Source organism: Gouania willdenowi, chromosome 19, assembly GCF_900634775.1.
Source record: "Gouania willdenowi chromosome 19, fGouWil2.1, whole genome shotgun sequence".
NCBI classification, from domain to species: Eukaryota; Metazoa; Chordata; class Actinopteri; order Blenniiformes; family Gobiesocidae; genus Gouania; species Gouania willdenowi.
Window position 1 is genome coordinate 8,532,629 of NC_041062.1, and position 24,252 is coordinate 8,556,880.

General features: G+C 39.1%; 2 protein-coding genes across 2 annotated transcripts; both read right to left on the bottom strand.

Annotated features, from left to right (window-relative positions):
- Nucleotides 1–352: 352 nt before the first annotated feature.
- Nucleotides 353–12,779, bottom strand: trim16 (tripartite motif containing 16). Its single transcript, XM_028476323.1, has 8 exons — nucleotides 12,688–12,779; nucleotides 11,095–11,527; nucleotides 9,009–9,335; nucleotides 6,381–6,476; nucleotides 3,793–4,026; nucleotides 2,485–2,656; nucleotides 1,529–1,624; nucleotides 353–1,067 (listed from the first exon to the last, which is right to left on the bottom strand). Exons 2-8 carry the CDS (start codon nucleotides 11,374–11,376, stop codon nucleotides 469–471), a joined length of 1,806 nt encoding a protein of 601 aa, XP_028332124.1. The 5' UTR covers nucleotides 11,377–11,527; nucleotides 12,688–12,779; the 3' UTR covers nucleotides 353–468.
- Nucleotides 12,780–14,190: 1,411 nt separating this feature from the next.
- On the bottom strand, nucleotides 14,191–19,443 carry LOC114481472 (Usher syndrome type-1G protein homolog). Its single transcript, XM_028476336.1, has 3 exons — nucleotides 19,189–19,443; nucleotides 16,861–17,305; nucleotides 14,191–15,505 (listed from the first exon to the last, which is right to left on the bottom strand). The coding sequence occupies exons 1-3, from the start codon at nucleotides 19,350–19,352 to the stop codon at nucleotides 14,714–14,716; spliced, it is 1,401 nt and encodes a 466-aa protein (XP_028332137.1). The 5' UTR covers nucleotides 19,353–19,443; the 3' UTR covers nucleotides 14,191–14,713.
- Between the last annotated feature and the right edge of the window lie 4,809 nt (nucleotides 19,444–24,252).

Genomic DNA, 24,252 nt, shown 5'->3' on the forward strand with positions numbered 1-24,252 from the left:
TTACATTGTAAATATTTGTTTATTTCTGCTCTCACATGCTTTGTTTGTTTCCTCTTTTTCTCAGAAGCTGAAGGTCAGAAATCATAGTGTGAATACAGTTCCTCTCCCATAGTTCAAGCGTCAGGTTGTGCGTTTATGACATGGTAGGGGGAGGTAGAGGGGGAAGGGGCACTTCAGCCACAGCAACGACAACAAAATCATACAAAATGACAGAAAAAAGAACAATACAACAAAATCACCAAAACAAACAAACACGACAGGAAAATAAACAAAACAACAAAATGGCAACAACACTAAATTACTCTAAAAGACACATCAAACAAAAAAACATGCTACATGGCTCCAAAAAACACACAAATGACAAAAAAAAAAAAACACTAAATGGCTCCAAAACACACAAAACGATTCCAAAATACACATCAAACTACAACAGTTCCTCTCCCACAGTTTAAGCGTGAGGCTGTGCCTTTAAGGAACAACAGCTCCGCTGATGGGGGATGTGGGAGGGGAGGGGCTCTTCAGCCTCAGCGGATCGCCCGGCGCCACCAGCGCCACTACGTTCTCCTTCTTAGAGAGCCAGAATGCCGGATAGAGCGGCTCCAGGAAGTCGGCTTGGTACTGGTGGATGAGGGTGAAGTCCTGGTCCACGCCGTAGAAGGCCAGCAGACCTCTGGTGTAGTCCACGTACACGCCCACACGCGTGAACTTCTGAGCGCTGAGCGGCGTCTCCACGTCGCTGTGCCAGGCCGAGAACGTGCGTCCATTCCACTGCAGACACCAGGAGAAGTTGTTCCCCGTGATGCAGCTGTTGCTCTCCGCCCCTTTACGGTCGATGCTCTTGTAGGTCACGCCCACGTGCGTCCCCTCACCGCTGATGTCCACCTCGAAGTAGTGTCGGCCCAGGTAGAAGCTCTCCACGGCCAGCACCTGGCGCCAGTTGTCGAAGCGCTCGGGCACGTCGGGGTACGGGTGCTGCCAGGGCGTGGTGTTGGTCACCTTCCTGTTCTCCTCCGTCAGACGCAGAAACTTATGAGCCGTGTCTGCGTCGAAGCTGACATGAGACGCGTCTGTGGAGGAACAAAATTACTGAAAAACGTATAAAACCACAACAGAAACACACAAAACTACAACAAAAACACATACAATGACAGAAAAAATAAACAAAACGGCAACAAAATGACTCCAATAAACATAAAACTACAACAAAAACAATTACTAAAAAAAAATGGACAAAACTATAATAAAATAACAAAAACAGGAAAATCAAAAAAGGCAACAAAACACTCCAGAAATACACAACAACACTATACAAAATAACAACAAAACCCACAAAATGACAAAAACTAAATCAAAAAGGCAACAAAGATGAAATAAAAACACACAATTGCCTGGTTTATTATTAGCTTGCGTTGCCTGTTGAAGTGAGTTAGTGCTTAGATGTTATGGTGTGTGTGTGTGTGTGTGTGTGTGTGTGTGTGTGTGTGTGTGTGTGTGTGTGTGTGTGTGTGTGTGTACACAATAAACTCACATTTGAGAAAGTCGGTGTGAGTCACAGGATCAGGTAAAGACATGTTCTGTTTGGCGGCGAAGATCTGGTGCACCGTCGTCTTTATTCCCATTTTATCTGCAGACAATCACACATTCACAGATTCAGGAAGGCACGTCATTGAGCTGAAGGAAGTTTCTTTAAGTCAATTTTGTGATAAATTCCAGCAATTTCAGAGAAAATCTGCCTGAAAATGTATGTGTTTACGCTCAATTTTTTATTTTTTTTTAAAGGCTACGAGATCCTTGAAGGGATCATTTATAAACTTGAAAAATAAAAAAGAATATTAATGGAATATGAAATTTTAGACACTTTTCAACAGCCTGAGTTTACCATTAATGAAACTTTTTATTTTTACATTTATTTTGACTTCATTACATTTTATTTATTTTTTCATTGATTTATTTATGCATTTATTTAATTTTTATATATAATTATGTTTGATTTGTCTTATTTTGTTATATTTTATGTTTATATAAATCAGCTTGATCTTATTTTTTGTTATACTTTAACAGTATTTTTTTATATATATATAAATCTGTCATATTTTCATCCAAAACAATAATTTGGTGTTTGTCTTTTTTGCGCATCTCCACTTTGATTTTATCTGTAAATACAGTTTCTTTGCATTCTATGAATTATTTATTTGCTATCAACTAATTAATTAGAATTTGTTTATAATAAATCACAATTCTGTAAACTCTTGTGCAGAATAGTTGGTTTTCTGAGAAAATGTGCATGATTTATGATGATTTATGGTGATTAATGGTGACGCTAATCCTGAAAAAGGCTGCAGGCTTTGGAAGAGTTTGTGAACTCCTTGGTGCGTCTGCAGCTGATGGAGATTCACATTCTCTTCCTCATTCCTCACGTGTTGGAACTCGTCCTCAGATCTTTTATGATCATCTTTGTGCAGCTTCTTCTTATTCGTTCCTCACCGTTTTTACACGTCTCCTTGACCTTGTCTATGTAGGACGACACCAGCTGAGAGCACAGCTCCTGGGTGGAGTTGACGATGACTCGGCTTAAGGAGTTGAGACGATCCATGAGGCCGATGTAGACTCCGGGAAGAGAAATGTCCGGAACTTCTTTCTTCCACTCAGAATATTCCTGGAAAACACCAGAGAAAAAAAAAAGGGAACGTTTCTTATCAGAAGGAGTTATTGATCGGATATTGTTCAGTTATCAATACAAGGATTCTGTAACTACATGATCCCAGATGTGTGTGTGCGTGTGCGTGTACATATGGAAACGACAGCGAGGATGTAGACAACTGTTGGTCCTCGGCCCACACAAAAAAATATACAAAATGACAGAAGAAACACTCGAAACATCCAAAACAAAAAATGACAAAATGACAAAAAAAACACAAAAAATGACAGAAAAAAAAAAATTAATGACAACAAAAATGCACAAAATGAATCCAAAAACCTACAGAATTACTGAGAAATACACAGAACAACAACAACACAGAAAACTAATTAAAATACATAAAATAACCCACAAAATGCCAACAAAAACAAAAAAAAGTCAAGAAAGGTGCACAAAATATATCCAAAAACATAACACTTAATGACAAGAAAAACACAAAATGAATACACAAAAAAAAAAATGAATGGCAACAAAAACACAATCTAAAGAAAGACGCACAAACTAAATCCAAAAACATGCAGAATTAGTGAAAAAAATACACAGAATGACAGAATAAAAAAACATAAAATGGCAATAAAAACACAAAAAGTCAAGAATAATCAACAAAATGCAAATAAAAACACAAAACGTAAAGAAAGATGCACAAAATGAATCCAAAAACTTACAAAATACACAGAATGACAGAATAAAAACCATAAAATGGCAACAAAAACACAACGTCAAGAAAAACAGAAAAAATGACAAAGTAGTAACAAAAACACAAAACATCAAGAAAGTCGCACAAAATGAATCCAGAAACATACAAAATTCCTGAAAAACACAAAGAATGACAAACAATACAGAACAACAAAACAAATGACAAACAATACACACAATGACACAAAAAGACACAAAATGAAAACTAAAGTATACAAAATGACCTGACTTTCACAGAAAGACAAACTGAAACATCGTTGTAGAAGGAATCACTGTTCATTTTTTGGAACTTGTGCTGTGTGTGGTGAACATTTGGTGGTTTCCTGTTTTCAGTTCCCTTTCTCAGAACTAAGTGCTTTTTTATTTAATAACCAGAGGTGGAACAGCAGTGGCGTCACCTGGAGGAAGTCCACGTCGTTCTTGTTCTTGGAGAGCTTTTCCACCTGTGCTTGCGTCTTCTTCAGGTCGCTGCACCTCTGCTCCAGGTGGACTCTGATGCCCTCGGCCTGTTTCAGAGCCTGCGTCTCCTCCCCCTCCAGGATCTCCGTCACCTCCTTCTTTGCTCGCTCCACCGCCGCCTGGAGCTCAGCAAACTGCACCTCCATCACCGCTCGCACCTCCGTCACAGAATTCTGTGGAAAAGCTCTGGCGGTTACACGACAACACGTGGATCAAAGACCAAACATTCCAAGGAACACGCTGCGCTTCGTTCTGCTCATTTTGATCTCAACAACACATTAATGAAGGAGTTCAGACACTTTCAGGACATTATGGGTGGATTTTAAGACATCTTCTGTTCTCTGATGGCTGCCATCACTGAACCTGGTTCTGCTGGAGATTTCTTGATGCTTGTTCATGCAGATTTGTTTTTGTTTTCTTTTTTTTTTGTTTTTGTTTTCTTACAAATTTAATATTTTGATAGTGCTTCGTGATGACTTGTTGTAATTTGTGCTAATTAAATAAAGTTGAATCAATTACAAAGTGGTAAAAGTCTTCATTTATTTATTTAAAGTGTTTACAAAATATTTCACTCTGGATTCTTTATTTTTATTTGTCTTGACTTTCTTGCACCAACTTCTCTATTTTAGTGTAAAGAGAAACTGTAGAGAATATGAAATGTGTTTAATGTATTACAGATAAACAAAATGTGTACTTGTATTTAAAAAAAAAGTCATTCTTTGAACGATTTTATACCTTAAAATATACTTCATTTATATTTTCCTCCTCGTTTACGTTTTGTTAGTGTTTTTTTTATTATATGGCTTTATTCTGGAGTTCCTTCTGACGTGTATGAAGCAGTTATTGTGAATCGGAGCAGCCACAGCAGACAGTCCGATTTTCTGCGATCGCAGGAAAAGGACGGAAATCACGGAATTCCCTTCCTGAAATGAAAATATCACATTTATTAATATTCTTTATCATTGATTAAGCAGGAATAGCTATTTCACACCAAATGTAGCCTAACGCGCATGTTTTCAGAAAATATCACACATTTTTAATCTAGTAAGTGAAGGAAAGAGACAGACGTCTGATCCGACATCTCGCGTCATTACAAATTGTTTCTGGCCCTAAGTGGACTATGTAACTACATGGGGCCCCTTGAGTCACTAAAGGGCCCTAAAGTGAATACAATTCAGCACCATCAGAAGCTTTACTTTAAAATGGTCGATCTACTGGACGTCAGCCCACGGGAATTATGGGAAAGACCGACAGGTTCTCATGACTCAGCGGTTAATGGAGCGTTTAACAGTTTAGGAACCTCTCCGTGGAGCTAAAACAGTCTAGGGTCTACAATTTTCAGTTTCAAAGTTTTCAAAGGGTATTTCAGGGCTTTCGCTTATTTGATATACGTAAGTACAAAAATGAATGTCCCAAAATGGCGGTAAAAATAGAAGTCAAACGTTCCACTCAAATCGCACAGAATCTCACGAGATCGAGCAGTCTTTCAAGATATCGTATTGTAAGATTTAGCGCTACATTTTTTAAGTGTCCGTCTAATCACCAAACAGGAAAATATGGTGAAAAGGTTTGATATTATCCTACAACATGAAGGATAGTCCGTGTCATTTAACCGCTTTCATTTCAGAATGTTAAGCTGGGTCAAACGATGCTTTCTGTAGGAACGCTTCTAGCCCCGCCCACATCCTCTACCACCGAGATTGGTCGACTGTCCACTAAAATCGTTTATCCACTGACTTTGTTCATTTGTTGCTCTGAAGCCAGTCATCTTGTGCTAGCATGTTAGAGCGAGCAGTGTCCGTGCTAGCCGCTACATGTTTAGCATTGAGGTGCTAGCTGAGGCTAGAAGAGCTCTGGTGATCATCAAACTCTTTCTTACACAATTGGGCTTTTGTTTTCCATCCAGTGTTATTATAAACTATAAATTAACTCCCATGAAGGACAGAAACAACTTCTCTTGAGTTCTCCTGTTTTTAGTGCCGTGGTCTGTGCATCAGTATTATGGGTATACTGGGAACTAGTGAAATGAGAAAGGTTCCACGCTGTTCAGAGTGCAAAAAAAAAAAAAAAAGTGTAGACTTATTTCCTGAATTCTTTTTTTACACATTATTCTTCTGTAATTAATCAATCGCAATTAACATGTTAAAGTCCCAGCCCTAATAATAATGCTAATGTTCAGGCCATTGCACTTCTTTAATGGTTTTCCCAGTTTCAGCATTTGGAATGCTAGATATTTTTTACCCTTTGAAGTGGAGGTGAGATGGTTGTGTAACTGGTTGTGTAGCTGGTTGTGTAGTTGTGTGTGTAGTGTGATGTCCACATCATGCAGGGTCGACATATTCCTGAGTACACGTGTGGAATGTGGCGGTGTCACTTTAAGATGTTTAGAGGGAGAGGTTCCACCTGAGGGAAAGATGCTGGTTGGGGAGGGGGGTGGGGCTTACCTCCACCCAAACCAGCTGCTGGTGACTCACAGTGGAGTGACTGGGTGAACTGGTGACTAATGGTTTAACACTAACTGGTTTACCTCGATGGAGATGGTGTTGAGCTGCAGTTTGTTGATGGCGTTCTCGGCGGCCGTCACCGTCTTCACCATCTCAGCCTGTTTGTCCCTCAGTTCCTTCTGAAAACACACACGTAAGTTAGTCACCTGACAGGCCAAGCTCAGGGCCCACAGAGCCCATTCCATCAGCACAGCTCCACATTCCTCAGACAGGTTCAGGCGACTCTGAGGTCGAGACAACCAACCAATCAACACGCAGGAGTGAGTTTGTGCTTCAAGCAACACGTCACATGACTCCCTCAATGCATGTTGGTACAATGATTCCTCTTCAAAGTAGAGGAAGGCCCAGAGCAAGTGGGCGGGGTCACAAACATGTGATTATATGACCAATAGGAGCTTTAACACAGGGAGCAACAAAGGGTTTCAGTGTTTTTGTTGTTGTTTTGTATGATTTTTTTTCATTTTATGTATTTTTGTTGTGTATATTTTCTCGTCCTTTTTGTCCATGTCCGTTAATGTCCTGTGTGTTTTTGATGATGTTTTGTGTGTTTCTGGAGTTATATTGTTTACTTTTGTTGTATTTTTGTTATTCTGTGTGTGATGAGTGAATATTTTGTGTTTTTGTTGACGTTATGTACGTCTTCTGTTATTTTTTGTGTTTTTGGCGTAATTTTGTATATTTTTGTTATCATTGTGCGTGTGTGACGAGTCAATTTGTTACTTTTTGTGTTTTTAATGTGATTTTGTGTATTTTTCTTGTCATTTTGTGTATTTTTGATGTCACTTTGTGTGTTATGAGTCAAAATTTGGTATTTTTGTTGTTTGGTAAAATTTTCTGTAACCTTTTGTGTTTTTAATGTCATTTTGTGTATTTTTGTTATCATTTTGTGTATGAAAAGTCAATATTCTGTATTTTTGTTGTCAATTTGTACATTTTTCAGTTATTTTTTGTGTTATTGGTGTGTTTGTTGTCTTTTTTGTCTATTTATGTAATCATTTTGTGTATTTCTGAAGGCCAGGTGAAAAAAGAGAGAGGAGAATAAGGCGACAGTCGGTGAACGACTGGCCGCTTGGGATAAAAATGTAATGGTGAAGGCGGCAAAATTTTCATCTCCATGGTAAACATGTCGTCAGAAAAGTTTGGTGCATTGAATTGTGGGATGCGGAGTCCAGTGTTTTTACTTCATTCTTAACATACTATGTCTTTATATCTGACAATACCAATTGTCGTCTCCAGTCGGAGCGTGACGATATCTCGATACGGCAATGCATCGAGATGTTTTTCCGCAAGATCGTTTTATTATTTTCAAAACCTTTTCTGCTTTTTTACTAAAATGTGCAGGTACGTCTTCACAGAAATTTTGTCATTGTTTTTTGAAGTAACCAATATTTTGTTTACTGGAATATTGCACTATAATGGTGTCACTGGTAAGAAAGACCCTATTTTTTGTTTACAGATTTACAGTTGGAGATACTTATTCGTTTACATTGGTATGTTGACACATATTTACAGAAATGTTGCACTAAAATAATGTCACTGTTCATAGGACGCTTTCAATTTATTGTCTTTCAGAGATGTAAAATAAAAATTGTAAAAAAAAATTTCTTGTTATGTCAGATAATCGTAGATTGATTTCTGACCAATATATCGATAATTGCAGTATCGTCATATCGTGAGATGATCGTTACCGTGAGCTTTGTATCGTGTATCGTACCGTGAGGTACCCACCCCTAGTCTCCAGTAGCTTTAATTAAAAAAAATATAAATAATGTGGATAATTCTGGTTTGGAAGACTTGAGTTCTCAGTGAGTCATGATTACAATTACGGTTACAGTTACGATTTTAAGGCCCCTGAACTTTGACAAGCAGGACCTAAAGGATCTGCAACTAATGTCCAGCTTAAAGTGTGTTCACAGTCATGGAGTTTGCATGCGATGACATAACAGAAGTTATGTAATGAAATGAAATGGAACAGGAAGTCGTTTTTCTGAACATTTTCTCTGTTTTCCCAACAGTCCCAGCTCATCAGTTTCCTTCCTCGCGTGTTTTCTTCATCATGTCTGGAGTTCAAAGGAGAACAAACATCCGGTTCAAACGTTTGTGCTCTGCAAACAACAACAGGTGTTGTGTGAAAGCCGCAGGAATGTTGACGGACCGGAGCAGAAACTGAACCGGAGCGCTCCCAGACGCGTCCCGATGGGATTAACCAATCAGAGTAGGATCTTCTTCTCCTATGCTTTATGAACACTATGATCTATATTTACCCACGAGTTACACAGTCACACAGATCCACAGCTTATTTTTCCTGTGGCCGACGCCTTTTGTTTGCTTAGAATGTGTGACGTCGTTCTCTCAAAGTAGAAAAACAAATAAAATGCAAACTTCACATGAAATTAGAACAAACAAAGGAAAACAGGAGAAAAGCCGGGTACTGTAAGTTACTCCGAAAAACATAGAAAATACACAAAAGGACTCCAAAAACCCACATAAAATAAAAGATGAAAACAATCTAATATCTAATAAGATGCTACTTTAAATGAAAAATACATTCATTTTCTAATATTTTTTTTTATTTAAAGTAAAAGGGAACATGCTTCTCTGGCACAGTGTGAAAAATATGAATATAAAAGTATTCAAAGTAGTTTTCTGACCTCTATCTGGCGGCGTGCGTCGGTCACAGGCTGCATGTTGTGTCCTCGGTGTTCGTCGCTCACACAGTCTCTACAGATGCAGCATCCATCGGCCGAGCAGAACAGCTCCAGGGGCCACTTGTGGCTCTCGCAGGTCCTGCGCTCGATGTCCCTCAGCGGGTCCACCAGCCGGTGGTTGTTGAACTTGGGGTTCTCCAGGTGGGGGCGCAGGTGAGCCTCGCAGTACGACACCAGGCAGGTGAGGCACGACTTCAGGGCACGACACGGGCTCTCAATGCACGAGTCACACACCACGTCGTCTGGACCCAGAGGTTCTTCCTTCACCTTCTACAGACGAAAAAAATACTTCACACACACGGACACGTACAATCTTGTGCTACGGAATCTCACTAGAACACTCGGTAGCACTTGCGTGATATTCTGCAGGATTCAAGAGTTTCATTTTGGCTTCTGGAGCTTAAGTAATTTACCAGATTTAACTTAAAGGTAATGGTGTTTTATCAGACGTATAAACACTTCTTTTCATCTGTCTACAGCAGGGGTTCTCAAACTTGGGGTCGCGAGACACTTGGGAGGGGATCACCAGATGCAATCAAGAAACTAAGAATAATTTCAGCCCATTTTTGCTTATTTTTAATCTTTTTCTACAACTTCACCAAACTTGAACCCTTTTTACCACTTTTTCTGGCCATTTTTGACTACTCTAATTTGTAACTTTTAACCAATTTCTGCGGTTTTAAAAATCCCATTTCACCACCTTTTCCACTATATTTGGTCACTTTCAAAACATTTTTATTTCTGAGTAAAACAAGGATTTACATCTTTAACATGACCAAATACTATGGCTCAAATATTAATTTGGGCCATTTTTGCTGACTTTATGAATGGGCCCCAAAAAGCTCTCCCCTACAATAAGAGAGTTTTCACTTTAAAGATTTAAAAATGCTAACTAAACATCGTTTTCACAACACTGTTAGCATACAGATGTCTGAATTGACAGATGTTTCAAATTAAGCATAGTTGTTTTTGCTGATTCTCCAGCTTGAATGCCAGTTGTGTTAAACTTGGTCTCTTTCCTGTTGCATGTGAGGAAAGCTGTGACCAGAACTAAACCATCCCGTATCCAATTAATAAATAAATAAATAATACATATTCAAACTTAATTAAATGAAGATTTTTATACGTTTGTCAGGTGTAGGAGAACTGAAATCCTGACAGAAATAATGAAACCTTACATATTATTTAAGACGACGAAAAAAAGAACTTGCTGGAATGATTGCGTGGAAGTCAAAGACACATCAAAGCAATCAGCAGACGCCTCTGAGGAAGACTGGCAGTTGACAGTCGAAAAATGTCAGAAGAGGAAAGTGAAATTCTTAGAAAAATAGTTGTCTGAATAAATGAAACCTTAATAGATTCAATCGTGACAGAGCAGATTTGTACAAAACCAGACAAACCAGTTCTACACTAAAATACATTTATGATGGTAAATTTTAGCTTTATTTCAGGGGCCAAATATGGACCAGTTTGACCTTAAGTGGGCCACAGATTTTAGGCAGAAAATAAGTAAATTCAACATTAATGTGCCCTGGTTTGTGCTTCAATGTATAAATTATATATAAACAAGTATGTGAGTATATTATCAGTCCCTGTAGGATCTTCACTTAAATATCCCTGATTTTGAGAATTTGGGGAAATTTTTTGAAATAATTTGAAGAAAAATTTGACAGATTTTGGAAAAATTGAGCGTTTTTTCAACAATTTGAGATTAGAAATGACTGCAGTTATGTGATATAATAACTGGGAAACTGAGCTATGCAAATATTGTGGATTTTAATTGATGTTTTGTATTTGGAGGTGCTGAGAATTTACAAAATGTTTAATGTTATTTCTACTTTCTCGAATGGGCCGAATTTGATGCTCTAAAGGGCCAGATTTGGCTCCCGGACCTTGAGTTTGACACACGTGCTTTAGCATGTCAGCCTGTTGTCATTTTGCCAAGTCATCATCAGAACAACAGCATGTGTTAATGAAGTTGTTACTTCACTAAAGAAGGCGTATCTGTGGAGGTGTGTGTGTTCTTTACCTCTACATCCTGTTCCAGGACTTTAACTTCCCCATCGATCTGCAACTCATCCTGGTTGTCCTTTACCTTGTCCTCCTCTTCATCCTTGTCCTCCTCAGGCTTAGTGGGGTCCTCTGACTCCTGCCGATCCGTCTGGATTTTGCTTTCCTGGTTCTGCTCCTCGGGGGCTTCTTCTGTTCCGTTCTCTTTGGGGGCTTCAGCGGGTCGTGGACTGTCTTTGGCGTCTCCTTTGATGTCCATGCCGCTCTGCACCGCTGCTTTCTGACCATCAGCGTCCTCCATGTCTCTGAGCTGCTGCTGCTGCTGATCCCGTCTGACAGAGAGTGGCTGAATGACGGAGAGCAGGGCCACACCTCAGACTCATAGATGTGAAGAGCATAGTTTCAGTGTGAACGCAACACGCCCACTTCAAGAAAACACACTCAATCACTGCCTGAGGATAAGAAGGAAAAGCGAGGAAATCACACACACGACATTTCCCTCATTAACAGATCATAAAATATGACACGAGTTCAACACACTCGCTGATTTCATCAACAAAAAAAAAAAAAAAAAACACACTCGCACTCAATATCTAATAACAAATATCCTTAATTATATCATTAAATATGTATATTTATTAGAGATGTTCCATATTAGCTTTTTGCCAATAACACTTAATTTCCCATTTTAACCAATAATCTAATTTTAGGTGGTGTTATATACAGTATCTTTAAAGAGTGAACACGTTGTGCCTCCAACTATCTATGTTACATCCCACTGAATTTATTCCACATAACAATAATTAAACTTCAGTTATTGGAAAAAGTGCCAGATTTAGTTTGTATTGTATTATATATATATCTATTATGTAAAAAACAAACAATACCTATATTCCATTTTATGGAAAATATCGGCCGATAATATTGTCCATCTCTCGTATTTACTAAATATTTCTTATTTATTATAACATACAGAGGGATAATATTTCTGACTCCTTTGTTTTTCTGGTTTATTTTATTTCAATGTAAAAGTACTTCCTGTTACACATTGTATTCAATTGTTTTGCTCTGTGGCAGTTTTTAACATCTCAGTGTAGGTTTGTGTTTTCTTTCCGTTTTGTTCAGTATATTCTTTTAACGATTATTTTTCTTCCTGCTGTGTTTGTACAAATTTGACTCTTTTATGCTCCCTGTGTTGGTTTTACACATTTTCCTGCATTTTGTTGACATTCTTAATACTTTTTGAGCTGCATTTTTTTGTCTTTGTGCTGGATTTGTGTCTATTTGTTGTGAATGTTATTCCCTCCGTTATTAGTTTCACTTTTTCAGTAGCCTTTTCTCTCTTTTTTGAGTTCCCTTTGAGTTAATTCATTTAATTTACTTTGTTAAAGACTCGTTTTTTGTATCTTTTTGGTAGTTATTTATAGATATTAGTAGATTTGATCACTTCAGTGTTAGTTTCATGCTTGTTTTGGTTACTTTGCATCTCTTCCTGGTCCTACTCGCGCACACAGGTGGGTGTAGTGTTACATTCCCCCACATGTGGACTGTGTTCAAACCCAAAGTGGAAACAAGTGGTCAGGCTGTCTGCGCATGCGTGTTGTGTACGCACCTGTCCACGCGAAGCTGATGAAACGCTCACACACCTTCCGCGTGCTCGTCGCTTTCCTTCTGAGAAAAGCCGCAGAAAACTTCACGTGAAGCTGTAAAAACTCAGCCAATCAGCAGCAGGATGGACCCACCCCGCCACCTAGTGTCCAATCACTGCTCTGCAAGTCCGAGGGGTGCAGAAAAAGGTGAGGGAGTGGGACGTCACTGATTGGCTGAGACAGTCGGAAACTCACCTGTTTGATCACGTGATGGGTTCACGCGTGCAAAGCCAATCACAGCAGCAGATTGTATATGCAGTTACACACTATTGTCTTTTTTTAGGTTGAAGTTAAATGAAAAAAATAATATATTAACTATTATTCAGGGTTTATCAACCTTGGGGTCAGGACCCTGTTTGAGCTCGCGAGACACTGGGAGGGGGTCGTTAGATCCCTTCATATCCTATTTATCCTTTATTCTCTATCTATCCTTTATTTAACCCTCATCCTTTATATTTATCATTATTATTATTATTATTGCTGGGTTGTTTTTTTTTTGTTTTGTTTTTTGTTTGCTTTATGCACCTTTCCCAAGACAAATTCCTTGTACTGTCCTTAAAACTGTACATGGCCATTAAAAACATTTCTGATTCTGATTCGTTTATTTTTACCCTTTGTCTGCAACTACACCCACCTTGCCATATTTTAACTTATTTTCACCACTTTTTCTTGCCAGTTTAAACTAATTGTTCTTTTTTCTGCCACTTTTAAGCCAATATTGACACTTTTAAACCTTTTTTATTCATTTTTTGTCCATTGTTGGCCACTCTAATCTGCAGCTTTTGACACATTTCTGTGGTTTTTAAAATCCCATTTCAAAACATTTCATTTTTAATTGACAAAATTCAATTTTTGATGCATCTCGTTTTGTTTAAAAATGGAGTCAATTTTTGGTGTTCATTTTCCTTTACACATTTTATTTTATCGTCAGTTTAAACATGCATGTCTGTAAGTATTAGTGCTGTGTGTGCAGTGACAAAACTACATTAAAAACCATCTACATGTCCATTTTTAATCCAAATGTACTACAAAATATATAAAAAAGGTTAAGTGTGCTTTCCTTTTCCTGAAGGACCCAAAGCAGTGAAACTTTTATATTAGAATCCAAAATAAAGCAGTTGTATAACAAGTAGATATTGGAACAAATTAATGTCAGCATTTTAACATTTACTACATGAACGGTGAATAAACTCAATGCGTTGATGTGTACAGAATGAGTTAGACGCTTCAGGGTCGACTGTGCATGTTGTCACTTCTATGTTAGGATTATTGAAACTTGAATTGAATGTTTTAAAGTAATAAAGTGTGTGTGTGTGTGTGTATCAGGTGTGAAGACAAGTCCAAACAAAGCGAGTCGTGATATAAAATTTATTCATAGAAATAAAACAATGGAAGACATTTCACATAAACACAAAGATAACTGTGCTTTAATGTGTTATTTTTAGGCTTTTGTATAAAAGTATAATGTAATGAATTAAATGAGACCTCTAATAGATGGAAGACCTTCAGAACACTTATCAGGCTTTGTGTTATTACGTAATTTAACCACTAGATGGTTGTGTTCAATAGAAAAAACATTGAATGTTTTGTGACACATCATCCAGTAGCTGGTGGTGTATAGTTAATGGACTTCATACAGTTTTCAGAATGAAAACGCGTAAAAGGTACGAAAAGGAGTTAAAAAGCTTTTAACTGGAACAAGTTAAGTCAGGTCAAGATAAGTCAAGTTATAAGAATTTAAGATTAGGATACCTTAAGTTGACTTAACCAAGTTAACTTAAGTTATGAGTAAAGATAAGATATAAGTTAAATTAATCAAGTTAAGATAAGTTAAGTAAAGATAAGTCAAGATTAGTTAAGTTATATTAAGTGAAGTTATGATAAAATAAGTTAGGATAAGTTAAGATATAATAAATTAATTTAGGTTAAGTTAAGATAAGATAACTGGAGAAAGGTCCATTTTTACAAAGTAATGCTGATGACGATGTTTCAAAGCTCCGTATCCTCTATGACGTCGGGCTCCTCCAGAGCGTTTTGGCGCCTCCTGCAGGCGTCCAGTAGTTTTTTGCGTGGCCCCAGGGGGACGTGGATGCTGCTTAGGTCCTGGTCTGAACACAGCAGCAGAGCCTCCAGGTCAATCTTCTCCTTTCTGAACATGGCCATGAACTCAGCGAGGCCCTGTGAGGCCAGGAAGGTCTCCAGGGGACTGTTCTCAGGTTCCAGCTCCTGGTCCAGGCCCACATGGCCCTCCTCCCAGGGAAGACCCCCGTCCTGCAGGCTCAGGGAGCTGCCCATGCTGTCCTCGTCAAAGCTGGGGGAGCGACGCGGGAGGCGTCCCCGCAGGCGGACGTTTGGCGCTCCGTCTGCGGGCTCGCTACCGGCCACACTCCCTCCTTCCCGACCAGTGGTCGCATAGTTCCTCCTGAACACCATGGTCCCGAGGCCCGGCCGCGTGAACAAGGAGTCCCTCCCAGAGTCTGCGCTCACCTCCGAGTACGCCGCCTCGTACAGCCCCGGGTCACTCAGAGCGCGGGAGATGGTGTCGGCATCATTGTCATCGTGGTGAAACATGTCGCGGATGTTGCGTCGCGAGCGGTCCCTGGGGCCGGCATACGTGCCCTGCTTCATGAACATCACATCGTTGCCCAGCTGGAGGCCGGACAGCGAGCGCACGCTCTTCCTCCCGTCCTCGTAGATTTTAAAAGAGCCGTCGATCTGCTTCTTCTTCTCCAGCTTCTTCTGGATCTTGGCTTTGCTCTTGGTGGTGGACAGCAGGGTGGCCTGAGGAGAAGCAACACATTAGATGGATAACAGTTAAAGTGTGAGAGTGTATGGCAAATCATTTTAACATTCAATTTTGACATGTTGTAATTCCAATTCCACATATCCATAATGTAATTATGACGAGTGGCAATTTTAATTATTAATATCAACAATTATATTCTCACTAGTTACATTATTAACAGTAGATATCAAATGTAATTCTCATTAGTGGAAATCACCATTGCAGATATCTATAGTTTAATTTTGTCATGTTACAATTCCAAGGCCACATGTCTAATTAATGCTATTGCTAGGTTAATTCTACTACTAGGCTAATGCTAGTTAAGGCAGAACTCGTGCTTAGCGCTCCCCCTAAAGGTCCCTTTTGGTTATGTCACTTTTGTAAACACTCCACACACCCGCGCCTCCTGCCCCACCCCACAACTACATGTGCATCTTTGCTCTCTAGAAGGAGGAGAACACAAAGAAATGCCTGAAGAGGTGGGTACTATCAAACATGCACATCGCCAAGTCTGCATCCAATTCACAGTCTTTTTCTTTGAGCTCTCGCCATCCAGCATATGCCTTCCCCAAGTAGATTTGTGTTTGAGCCCTCTGTCGATCTGTTTCCCGCTTCTTTTTCCTCCCCTCCTCAGACAAAGGTTTTCTCTGCCTTTTTTTTGCTGGCTCCGCCATGACAAGTTTGAGAAAAGTGTGTGTAGACGACCATGAGCAGCCACGGGACTGGTGATAGTCGAGCATTGGGATGTCGTAAAGCAGTACGTCTTGTCCCGAAAATGAGAACAGAGCTGCGAGACTGGTACCGGCTCGGAAGCAGGGAAAGTAGCAAATGTGGTTTTCTGATCAAAGACAGCAGGGGGAGATGAAAGACCCCCCAGAGAATGATTTATTAAGGTGAAAAAGTTACTTAGTTACGCTTTAATGTTAATGTTGCAATTGTAATTGTTGATATCTACAATTACTCTTACGTTCCAGATACCATAAATGAAACTGTAGATGCCAGTTTGGGCTTGTACCTAGTGAGAATGTAAGTTCAGATATCTGGAACTCAATTACAGATATCTGAAATATAATTGTAACTCGTGAAAATGTAATTCATACCAGCAACAACTTTATTTCACTAGACAGAATTCAATTTTAGATACCGTATCAGAAATAGGACTAGTTACAATTGTTTTAAAATTACATTTTCACTAGTTAAAATGTAATTACATGTCAAAATGTATTTCCAGATATTTACAATACAATGAAGAAACGTAATTCCCTCTAGTGAAAACTAAAATTGTAACTAGTATGCCCTACTGATTAAATGTTTGAACGCCATAGTGTGTGTGACTGCGTGTAGCATCCACCTGTGAGTATGGTACGTTGGAGGAGACCGTGTTGAACTTCCTGCTCAGCGTGCTGCTGGTGTAGCTGGAGAAGCTGATGGTGTCCAGGTTGTCCATGGCCGCCGACTCCTTGGTGAACTTCCTCTCCATGCGCTGGTGGTGTTTCCTCTGCAGCTTGGCGCACTCGTTGATCCTCTTCTCGGCGTTGCGGAACGCCCGGTCCTTCAGTTTACCCACCAGCTTGGGGTTGAGTGTGATCTGCTTGGCGGCGATGGAGTCCAGGTAGCGGACGCAGTCCATGTGGCCTTTGGTGGCGGCCATGTCCAGCGGGGTGTGGTAGTCATTGTCCAGACACCACACGTTGGCACCGAACGCCACCAGGAAGGAGAGGCAGCTGTGGTGGCCGTTAGCGGCGGCCAGGTGAAGGGGCGTGTTCCCCCAGATGTCACATTTGTCCGGGTCGCCTCTGGGAGACAGAAAACACAAAATAACTGAAAAACATACAAAACATCAATGACAATACACAAAATGACAACATACATACACAAAATAACTGAAATATATACAAAACATCAACATGTATACACAAAATAACTGAAAAATATTCAAAACGACAAAACAACATGTACTCAATGACTGAAAAATTTACAAATCGTCAAAAATACACAAAATGTACACAAAACTGAAAATTGCACAAACTGTCAAAAGAAATGCACATAACGACAACATGTACACACAAAATAACTGAAAACAATACAAAACGTCAAAAATAACCAAATGACTCCAAAAACCACACAAAATGGAAAAGAAATGTCCGACATTACTCCAAATTCACACAACACGACAACAAACACTCACAAATCCTTTGTTGTTTCCTGTATTAATGCTCTGATTATTCAGCATTTAGAATAATGACCAATGTTGATAATTTGTCCCTCAGATCAAATAGTCACATTTTTGTGGCCTTGCCGTGATAACAGGTAGCACTGGTGCAGTTTTATATTCATTTTGAAACTTAAAAAGCTCATGCAGAGTTTAATATTTAAATCTTATATTATCCAATTATGGTATACGACTACAGTGTATCGTCTCTCACCTCTAGTTAATATAACTAACATTGTTTCACTGACTGGAAGTGATGTTTTGAGTGATAACCGTGACCTTTCCTTTTGTTCTATGTACGTCTCATTGACCTGTGAGTCAAATGATTCACACTGGGTTCAATGTCTCCTTCAGCACCAACAGTCCTTTCTTCTGCTAAATAACAATAATCACATCTCTGAACAACTCAAATCAACCACACATCAGTGACACCGTGTGTGTGTGTGTGTGTGACTAAAGCTGTTGATGGTCAGTGACCTTTCACTGGAACCAAAGCTCCTCCCGTGGCTCTGATTGCATGAATTCATCTCTGCATCATTGGTTTAGTAAACTATTACTATTGTCATTGTTTATTAAAATACAATTTAAAACAAAGAAAAATGGCTTCACGTTCCATAAACTAAACGATATTAGGATACTACATTCAGAGTAGTAATCAAACAAGAATTATTTGACATGCAACAGTATAATAATAAAAATAATAGGCAACATTGTGTACACAGGAGCAGCTTTTATTTCATGAAAAGAAAATTCTGTTTTTAAATTAATTTTCTTTAAAATCTAAAGTTTTCCTCTCACTTCTGACCATTGTAGGTATTACTTATGTATCCCTTAATTCATTTATATTTTTGCCTTGATTTAAGTTTGTAGTTGAATGTTTTGTGCTTTATAGAGTCTGTATTTTGTTTAATTATTCAAACTAATTTACTTTTAATCAATTATTCTTTTGACCGCGGTTTAAGCTTGTGCTAATATAACCTCTGCTTTTCTGGTGTTCAGTATTTGATTTTTGATTTATTTATTTTTTTAGCTGTACATCAGTCACATGCTTATAGTTTACAGCAGACATGGAAAATTAGAAAAATAAAGGAACATCATTAAAGTCGAAAACTAAATTAGGCTCTTAGTCTGATTTTGTGCGTCCCTCCCAAAATAAACACAAAAAGACTCCGAAATTACATAAAATGACAAAAAATAGCCAAAGGTCAACAAAAAATATATAAAATACCTCGTAACACACTTCACACAGACTCTGAAAACAGATAATGACAATACAACTTAACAAAAAACATCTCCTAAAACACACGAAGTACACTTAAAAAAACACAAAATGAGGAAAATATACAGTGTTTCTTCCTGTATTAATGTTTGGATTAATCAGATACATTCACGTGCTGTGGCCCCTGTGCTTATAAGTAACAGTTCCCCATCTCTGGTTTTCAAACTGTGGTAGTTTCCTGGACTCACCCCCTGCTGACGATGACCCTCAGCGCCCCCTGGTGGCCGTGGTAAGCGGCCCACAGAGTCGGTGTCATCCCGTCCTCGTCCTGGGCGTTCAGCTCCTTCCGTGTAGCCTCCTTCAGGACGTCCAGGTAGCCGTCCCGGGCCGCCCGGTGGTACCGGTCCGTCATTATGGAGAAGTTGGAGCCATTCTCCGTCCTGGGGCTCAGTCCGGTTTACTCCGGTCCGGACGGACCTGCGCAGCGACCGGAGCTCTGCTGGTTGCTAGGAGACGAACACGGGGCGTGCAGCTTGACTGGCAGAAGGCGGGGCTTAGTGAGAAACGCCCCTTTAGGAAGCAGATTGGGAGAATTCAGACTGTTTATTTCAAAGAGACTTTGGTTTCCATTTAAGTATAATTTTGACCATTGCTGAGAGTATCTTTGAGATAATGTGCATTTTTCAAATTGTCATCTCATTACCTGTTTAAACTTTACGCATTAAGTCATTTTAAATATATTTTAATTATCAAGATAAATATTAAAAGATGCTTTAAAATTATTAATTGTTTTTTAAACTTTTTTTTAATCATGAATATGTAGATTTGCATTAGTTTATTTTACTGTAAGTCAATATGAAATAAGTGTTTGCATATAAATAAATAAAAATCCAAAAATAACATTTTCCCTGTAAGAATCTTCTCAATGTAGGATTGTCACTCATTTGATCAATATTGTGGCTATGAAAAACTGATACTAGATAGACTTTTATGTAGTTTCAATTGTTTTATTATGCCTACATGTTTGTATCATTTTCAGTTTGTTTTTAAGTGTCAAGAGCAGAATTTCAAAGGGTTCGGGCTCAACTTCAGAATAATGCAAGAAAAATAAAGAACGGGTTAGACTTTAGAACAATACAAAAGTAGGATATGGGTTAGAATTCATCCATCCATTTTCAGACCCGCTTTGTCCTATTTCAGTGCCTATTACCGGCTCACACTGGGTGATAGGTGGGGGTACACCCAGAACAGGGCGCCAGTCGGGTTAGAATTCAGAACAATACAAAAATAGGCCTTGGTTAAACCTCAGAACAATGCGAGAAATAAAGTATTTAGGTTAGATCTCAGAACAATGCAAGGAAAACATAGGACTTGGGTTAGACTTCAAAATACAAAGATAGGATCTGGGTTGAAATTCATCCATCCATTCATTTTCAGACCCTATATTAGGGTTGCGGTGGGTCTGACAGTGCCCATCGCTGGTTCACAATGGGCACTGGGCGGGGGTACACCCTGGACAGGGTGTTAGAATTCAGAACAATACAAAAATAGGACTTGGGTTAAACTTCACAACAATGCAAGACAAATAAAGGACTTGGGTTCGAATTCAGAACAATGCAAGAAATAAAGAACTTGGGTTAGACTTTCGAACAATGTGAGAAAAACAAAGGACTTGGGTTAGACTTCAGGACCATACAAAAATAGGATATGGCTTAGTATTAATCCATCCATCCATTTTCAGACCCGCTTCATCCGATATCAGGGTTGCGGTGGTTTGCCGGTGCCTATCTCCGGCTCACAATGGCCGCTAGATGGGGGTACACCCTGGACAGGGTGCCAGTCGGGTTAGAATTCAGAACAATACAAAAATAGGACTTGGTTAATCTTCAGAACAATCCAAGACAAATAAAGTACTTAGGTTAGATCTCAGAACAATGCAAGAAATAAAGAACTTGGGTTAGACTTTAGAACAATGTGAGAAAAATCAAGGACTTGGGTTAGACTTTAGAACATGCTAGAAAAATAAAGGACTTGGGTTAGAATTTAGAACAATGCAAAAAAACAAAGGACTTGGGTTAGACTTTAGAACGATGCGAGAAAAACAATGGACTTGGGTTAGACTTTAGAACCATACAAAAATAGGATATGGGTTAGAATTCATTCATCCATCCATTTTCAGACCCACTTCATCCTATATCAGGGTTGCAGGGGTCTGCCGGTGCCCATCACCGGCTCACAATGAGCGCTAGATGGGGGTACACCCTGGACAGGGTGCCAGTCGGGTTAGAATTCAGAACAATACAAAAATAGGACTTGGTTAATCTTCAGAACAATGCAAGACAAATAAAGTACTTAGGTTAGATCTCAGAACAATGCAAGAAATAAAGAACTTGGGTTAGACTTTAGAACAATGTGAGAAAAATCAAGGACTTGGGTTAGACTTTAGAACATGCTAGAAAAATAAAGGACTTGGGTTAGACCATAGACAATGCGAGAAACAAAGAACTTGGGTTAGACCTCAGACTAATACAAAAATAGGATATGGGTTAGAGTTCATTCATCCATCCATTTGCAGACCCACTTTGTTCTATGTCAGAGTTGCGGGGGTCTGCCGGTGCCTATTTCCGGCTCACGCTGAGTGCAAGGTGGGATACACCTGGACAGGGCGCCAGTCGGGTTAGAATTCAGAACAATGCAAAAATAGGACTTGATTAAACCTCAGAACAATACAAAAAAATGACTTGGGTTAAACTTCAGAACAATACAAAAAAATGACTTTCAGAACAATGCGAGAGAGAAAAAGGACCTGGGATAGACTTCATAACAATAAGAAGAGTCAATGGCAAAACCAGCATGTCAAAAACCTTTCTCAGCAACATCTACAAAGAAGATCAGGGTTAGCAAGGGGAAGGTCAGTCAAGTCAGGTCTGAGAGTCCATATTAGCTCTAGTTCCACGGTCTTGTGGGCATGGCAGAGTTTAAGGTGGCACACCTTTCCAGCAGCAAAAAAAAAAAAAAAAAAAAAAAAAAAAAAATAGTGTTTGTCTCAAAGTTCCTCTTTGGAGTGGAGACTGTAGGATCAGCACCTTTGTTCTTCATGGTCCTTCCTTACAAAACCATTGGCCGCAAGACCACGTTTATTTTAACCAAAACAGCAATGATCACCACTGATCTCAGAAGTCAGTTCCATGATGGGTGATCTTTGACCAAAGTGTCTATTGAATGCTGGTTTCCAGTACTCCCTGTTAACTGTCAACTGAGGGTCATTAGTTTATATTTTTCCTCCTTAGACTTTGAGTTTTGTCCTTTTCCCTCAATCACATTTATTCAGGACCTTCACGCCCTAGGCCATCTCAATTCCACATGAAATCCACATGATGGCTTGTAGGCTGGACTGTCTTTTGAATTGCATTGGTTTGTGAAATAACAGGTTATAAATCACTGTTGGATACAGATGTATGAAATCTTCTGGATGCATTTCATTACAGATGTGCTACTGGTCCAGAAAGTTAAATCAGATTGGCAAGTATATCCAATCCAGTGGTGTTGCTTTGATGACTTCTGTATCCAAGGTAAATTACTGTACCAAAACCTGACTCGGCAGTTCAGAAACCATCAATTGATCAAAGTTCTCAGGCTTTTAACATCTTGCCACTTGAAATCCACTTCGATTAAACTCCTCCAGTTCCTGTGTATACCTTGATCCCATCCATAGCCAGATCCACAGAACTTTGAGTAATTGTTTGGCTTGCAGGTAGGAAGGCCTAGTTCAGTCATCAATAGAGTTCACTGTAGATAGTTTACCTGTTTCTACGAGTTACTTCAAAGCTGAAGGTGTCTTTGTGTGCATCATGTTGAATTTCAAGTGCTGCTCAACTGGAGTTTGTTCTTTTAGCTTTTTCTTGACGGATGTTGCTTCATGATGCTCAGGAACATTTTGCTAACACCTCAGATACTCACCAATCACAGGCAATCATCCACATAAAAATCTGTAAAACCTCTTGTAGTTTGTAATGATGACCTTCCAAACACCACAAGCACCCCAAGAACTGTCTTTTCTACAGCCACGACTGTCTGCCAATTTCTTCTTGGTGAAACCTTAAAACTCCAATGATAGTTCACACCAGGATGCAGGATCTACCAAACTCAACCCACGGTTCTCACCAGGAATTTTTCACAGCGTAGGGGAATCGCGTGGCGCACAAGCGGATAATTTTGAAATTCATAACTCTCTGAGGGCTAAATTTAGTAAAGTACATTTTTTGTTACTGCCTTACTTTTAAGGCAGAAGTTTGTTGAATTGGTAAAAGTCATGATGAATGTAGTTACAGAGTTTCTCATGCTTGGTATAGGTCCTCCACTAATAAATACTCACTGACACTGTAGAGACAAGAAATAACATTGTATTCAAAAGACTAATTCCAAGACACGCTTTTCAAATTAAATTAGGTATTATGTGGGACCTGCAGTAATATTGAGACTGTTATGGACAGCCCTGGCGAGAACCCTGGAACCAACCTTTCTGTAACGCTGATGAGCTTAAAACTTTTCTGCATAACCGTCCCATCATGCTAATCACGTGTTGGTGCGTTTGTGTATATTTTAACCTGGGCACAATACACTGTGTGTTTTAAGACTGGCGCCACATACCTGGCTGTAGTTATTCAATACTTTTTCAACCCAAGCCAGAGGAGGGTGAAGAAAGTCCCAGTGCTGGGAAAACAACATGCCTACTACCTGTATAAACAATATAAAACATCCTTTATTTCAAACTCAGGAGTCTGTTTTTAAAAAAAAGAGACAATTAGTATTCACAGGATAAAAGATAGATAGATATACAATGTATATATATTATAAGCCTCTTAGCAGATGTATATATGATAAACTTCATACAATAGGCTTGTATATATAATAATTTTGGTACAGAAGATTTGTGTATATAGGATAAAAGAGTGATAGCTCTTATTTACAGGTACATACTCAACATTTGTTCCCTGACTTGAGCACTTATCAGGTTAAGGGACTTGAACCAGAAACCCTCCAGTTACATACCCAGTGCCTTAGACATTAGGCCATGTTGCCTTGATTAGGAGAACAGACAAAATGCTTTAATATAACAAGGTCTTAAACTGAACTTACCAGGAGGGTTCGTCTTGTGTCGGTGGACCACGTCAAGACATTCAAAATACGACTGATACAAGTCTTCATCACCAACAATTCTTCAGTATGATTGTTTCTAACGGATACTTGCAGATCTTCTGAACATGAACAGTTAATCATGTTCTGTGCAACATTCGAAGTATCATTTTTCA

Bases quoted from the DNA above. Each gene is read 5' to 3' on its own strand.
- trim16 (XM_028476323.1), bottom strand. From the start codon at position 11,376: ATGGAGGACGCTGATGGTCAGAAAGCAGCGGTGCAGAGCGGCATGGAC. The intron at 1,625-2,484 runs GTGAGGAACGAA...GATTGTCTGCAG, and splicing joins CAAGGAGACGTGTAAAAACG to ATAAAATGGGAATAAAGACG. The intron at 1,068-1,528 runs GTGAGTTTATTG...GTTCCTCCACAG, and splicing joins TCACACCGACTTTCTCAAAT to ACGCGTCTCATGTCAGCTTC.
- LOC114481472 (XM_028476336.1), bottom strand. From the start codon at position 19,352: ATGACGGACCGGTACCACCGGGCGGCCCGGGACGGCTACCTGGACGTC. The intron at 17,306-19,188 runs GTGAGTCCAGGA...TCTGTCTCCCAG, and splicing joins AGGGTCATCGTCAGCAGGGG to AGGCGACCCGGACAAATGTG. The intron at 15,506-16,860 runs GTGGATGCTACA...GCTTCTCCTCAG, and splicing joins CCAACGTACCATACTCACAG to GCCACCCTGCTGTCCACCAC.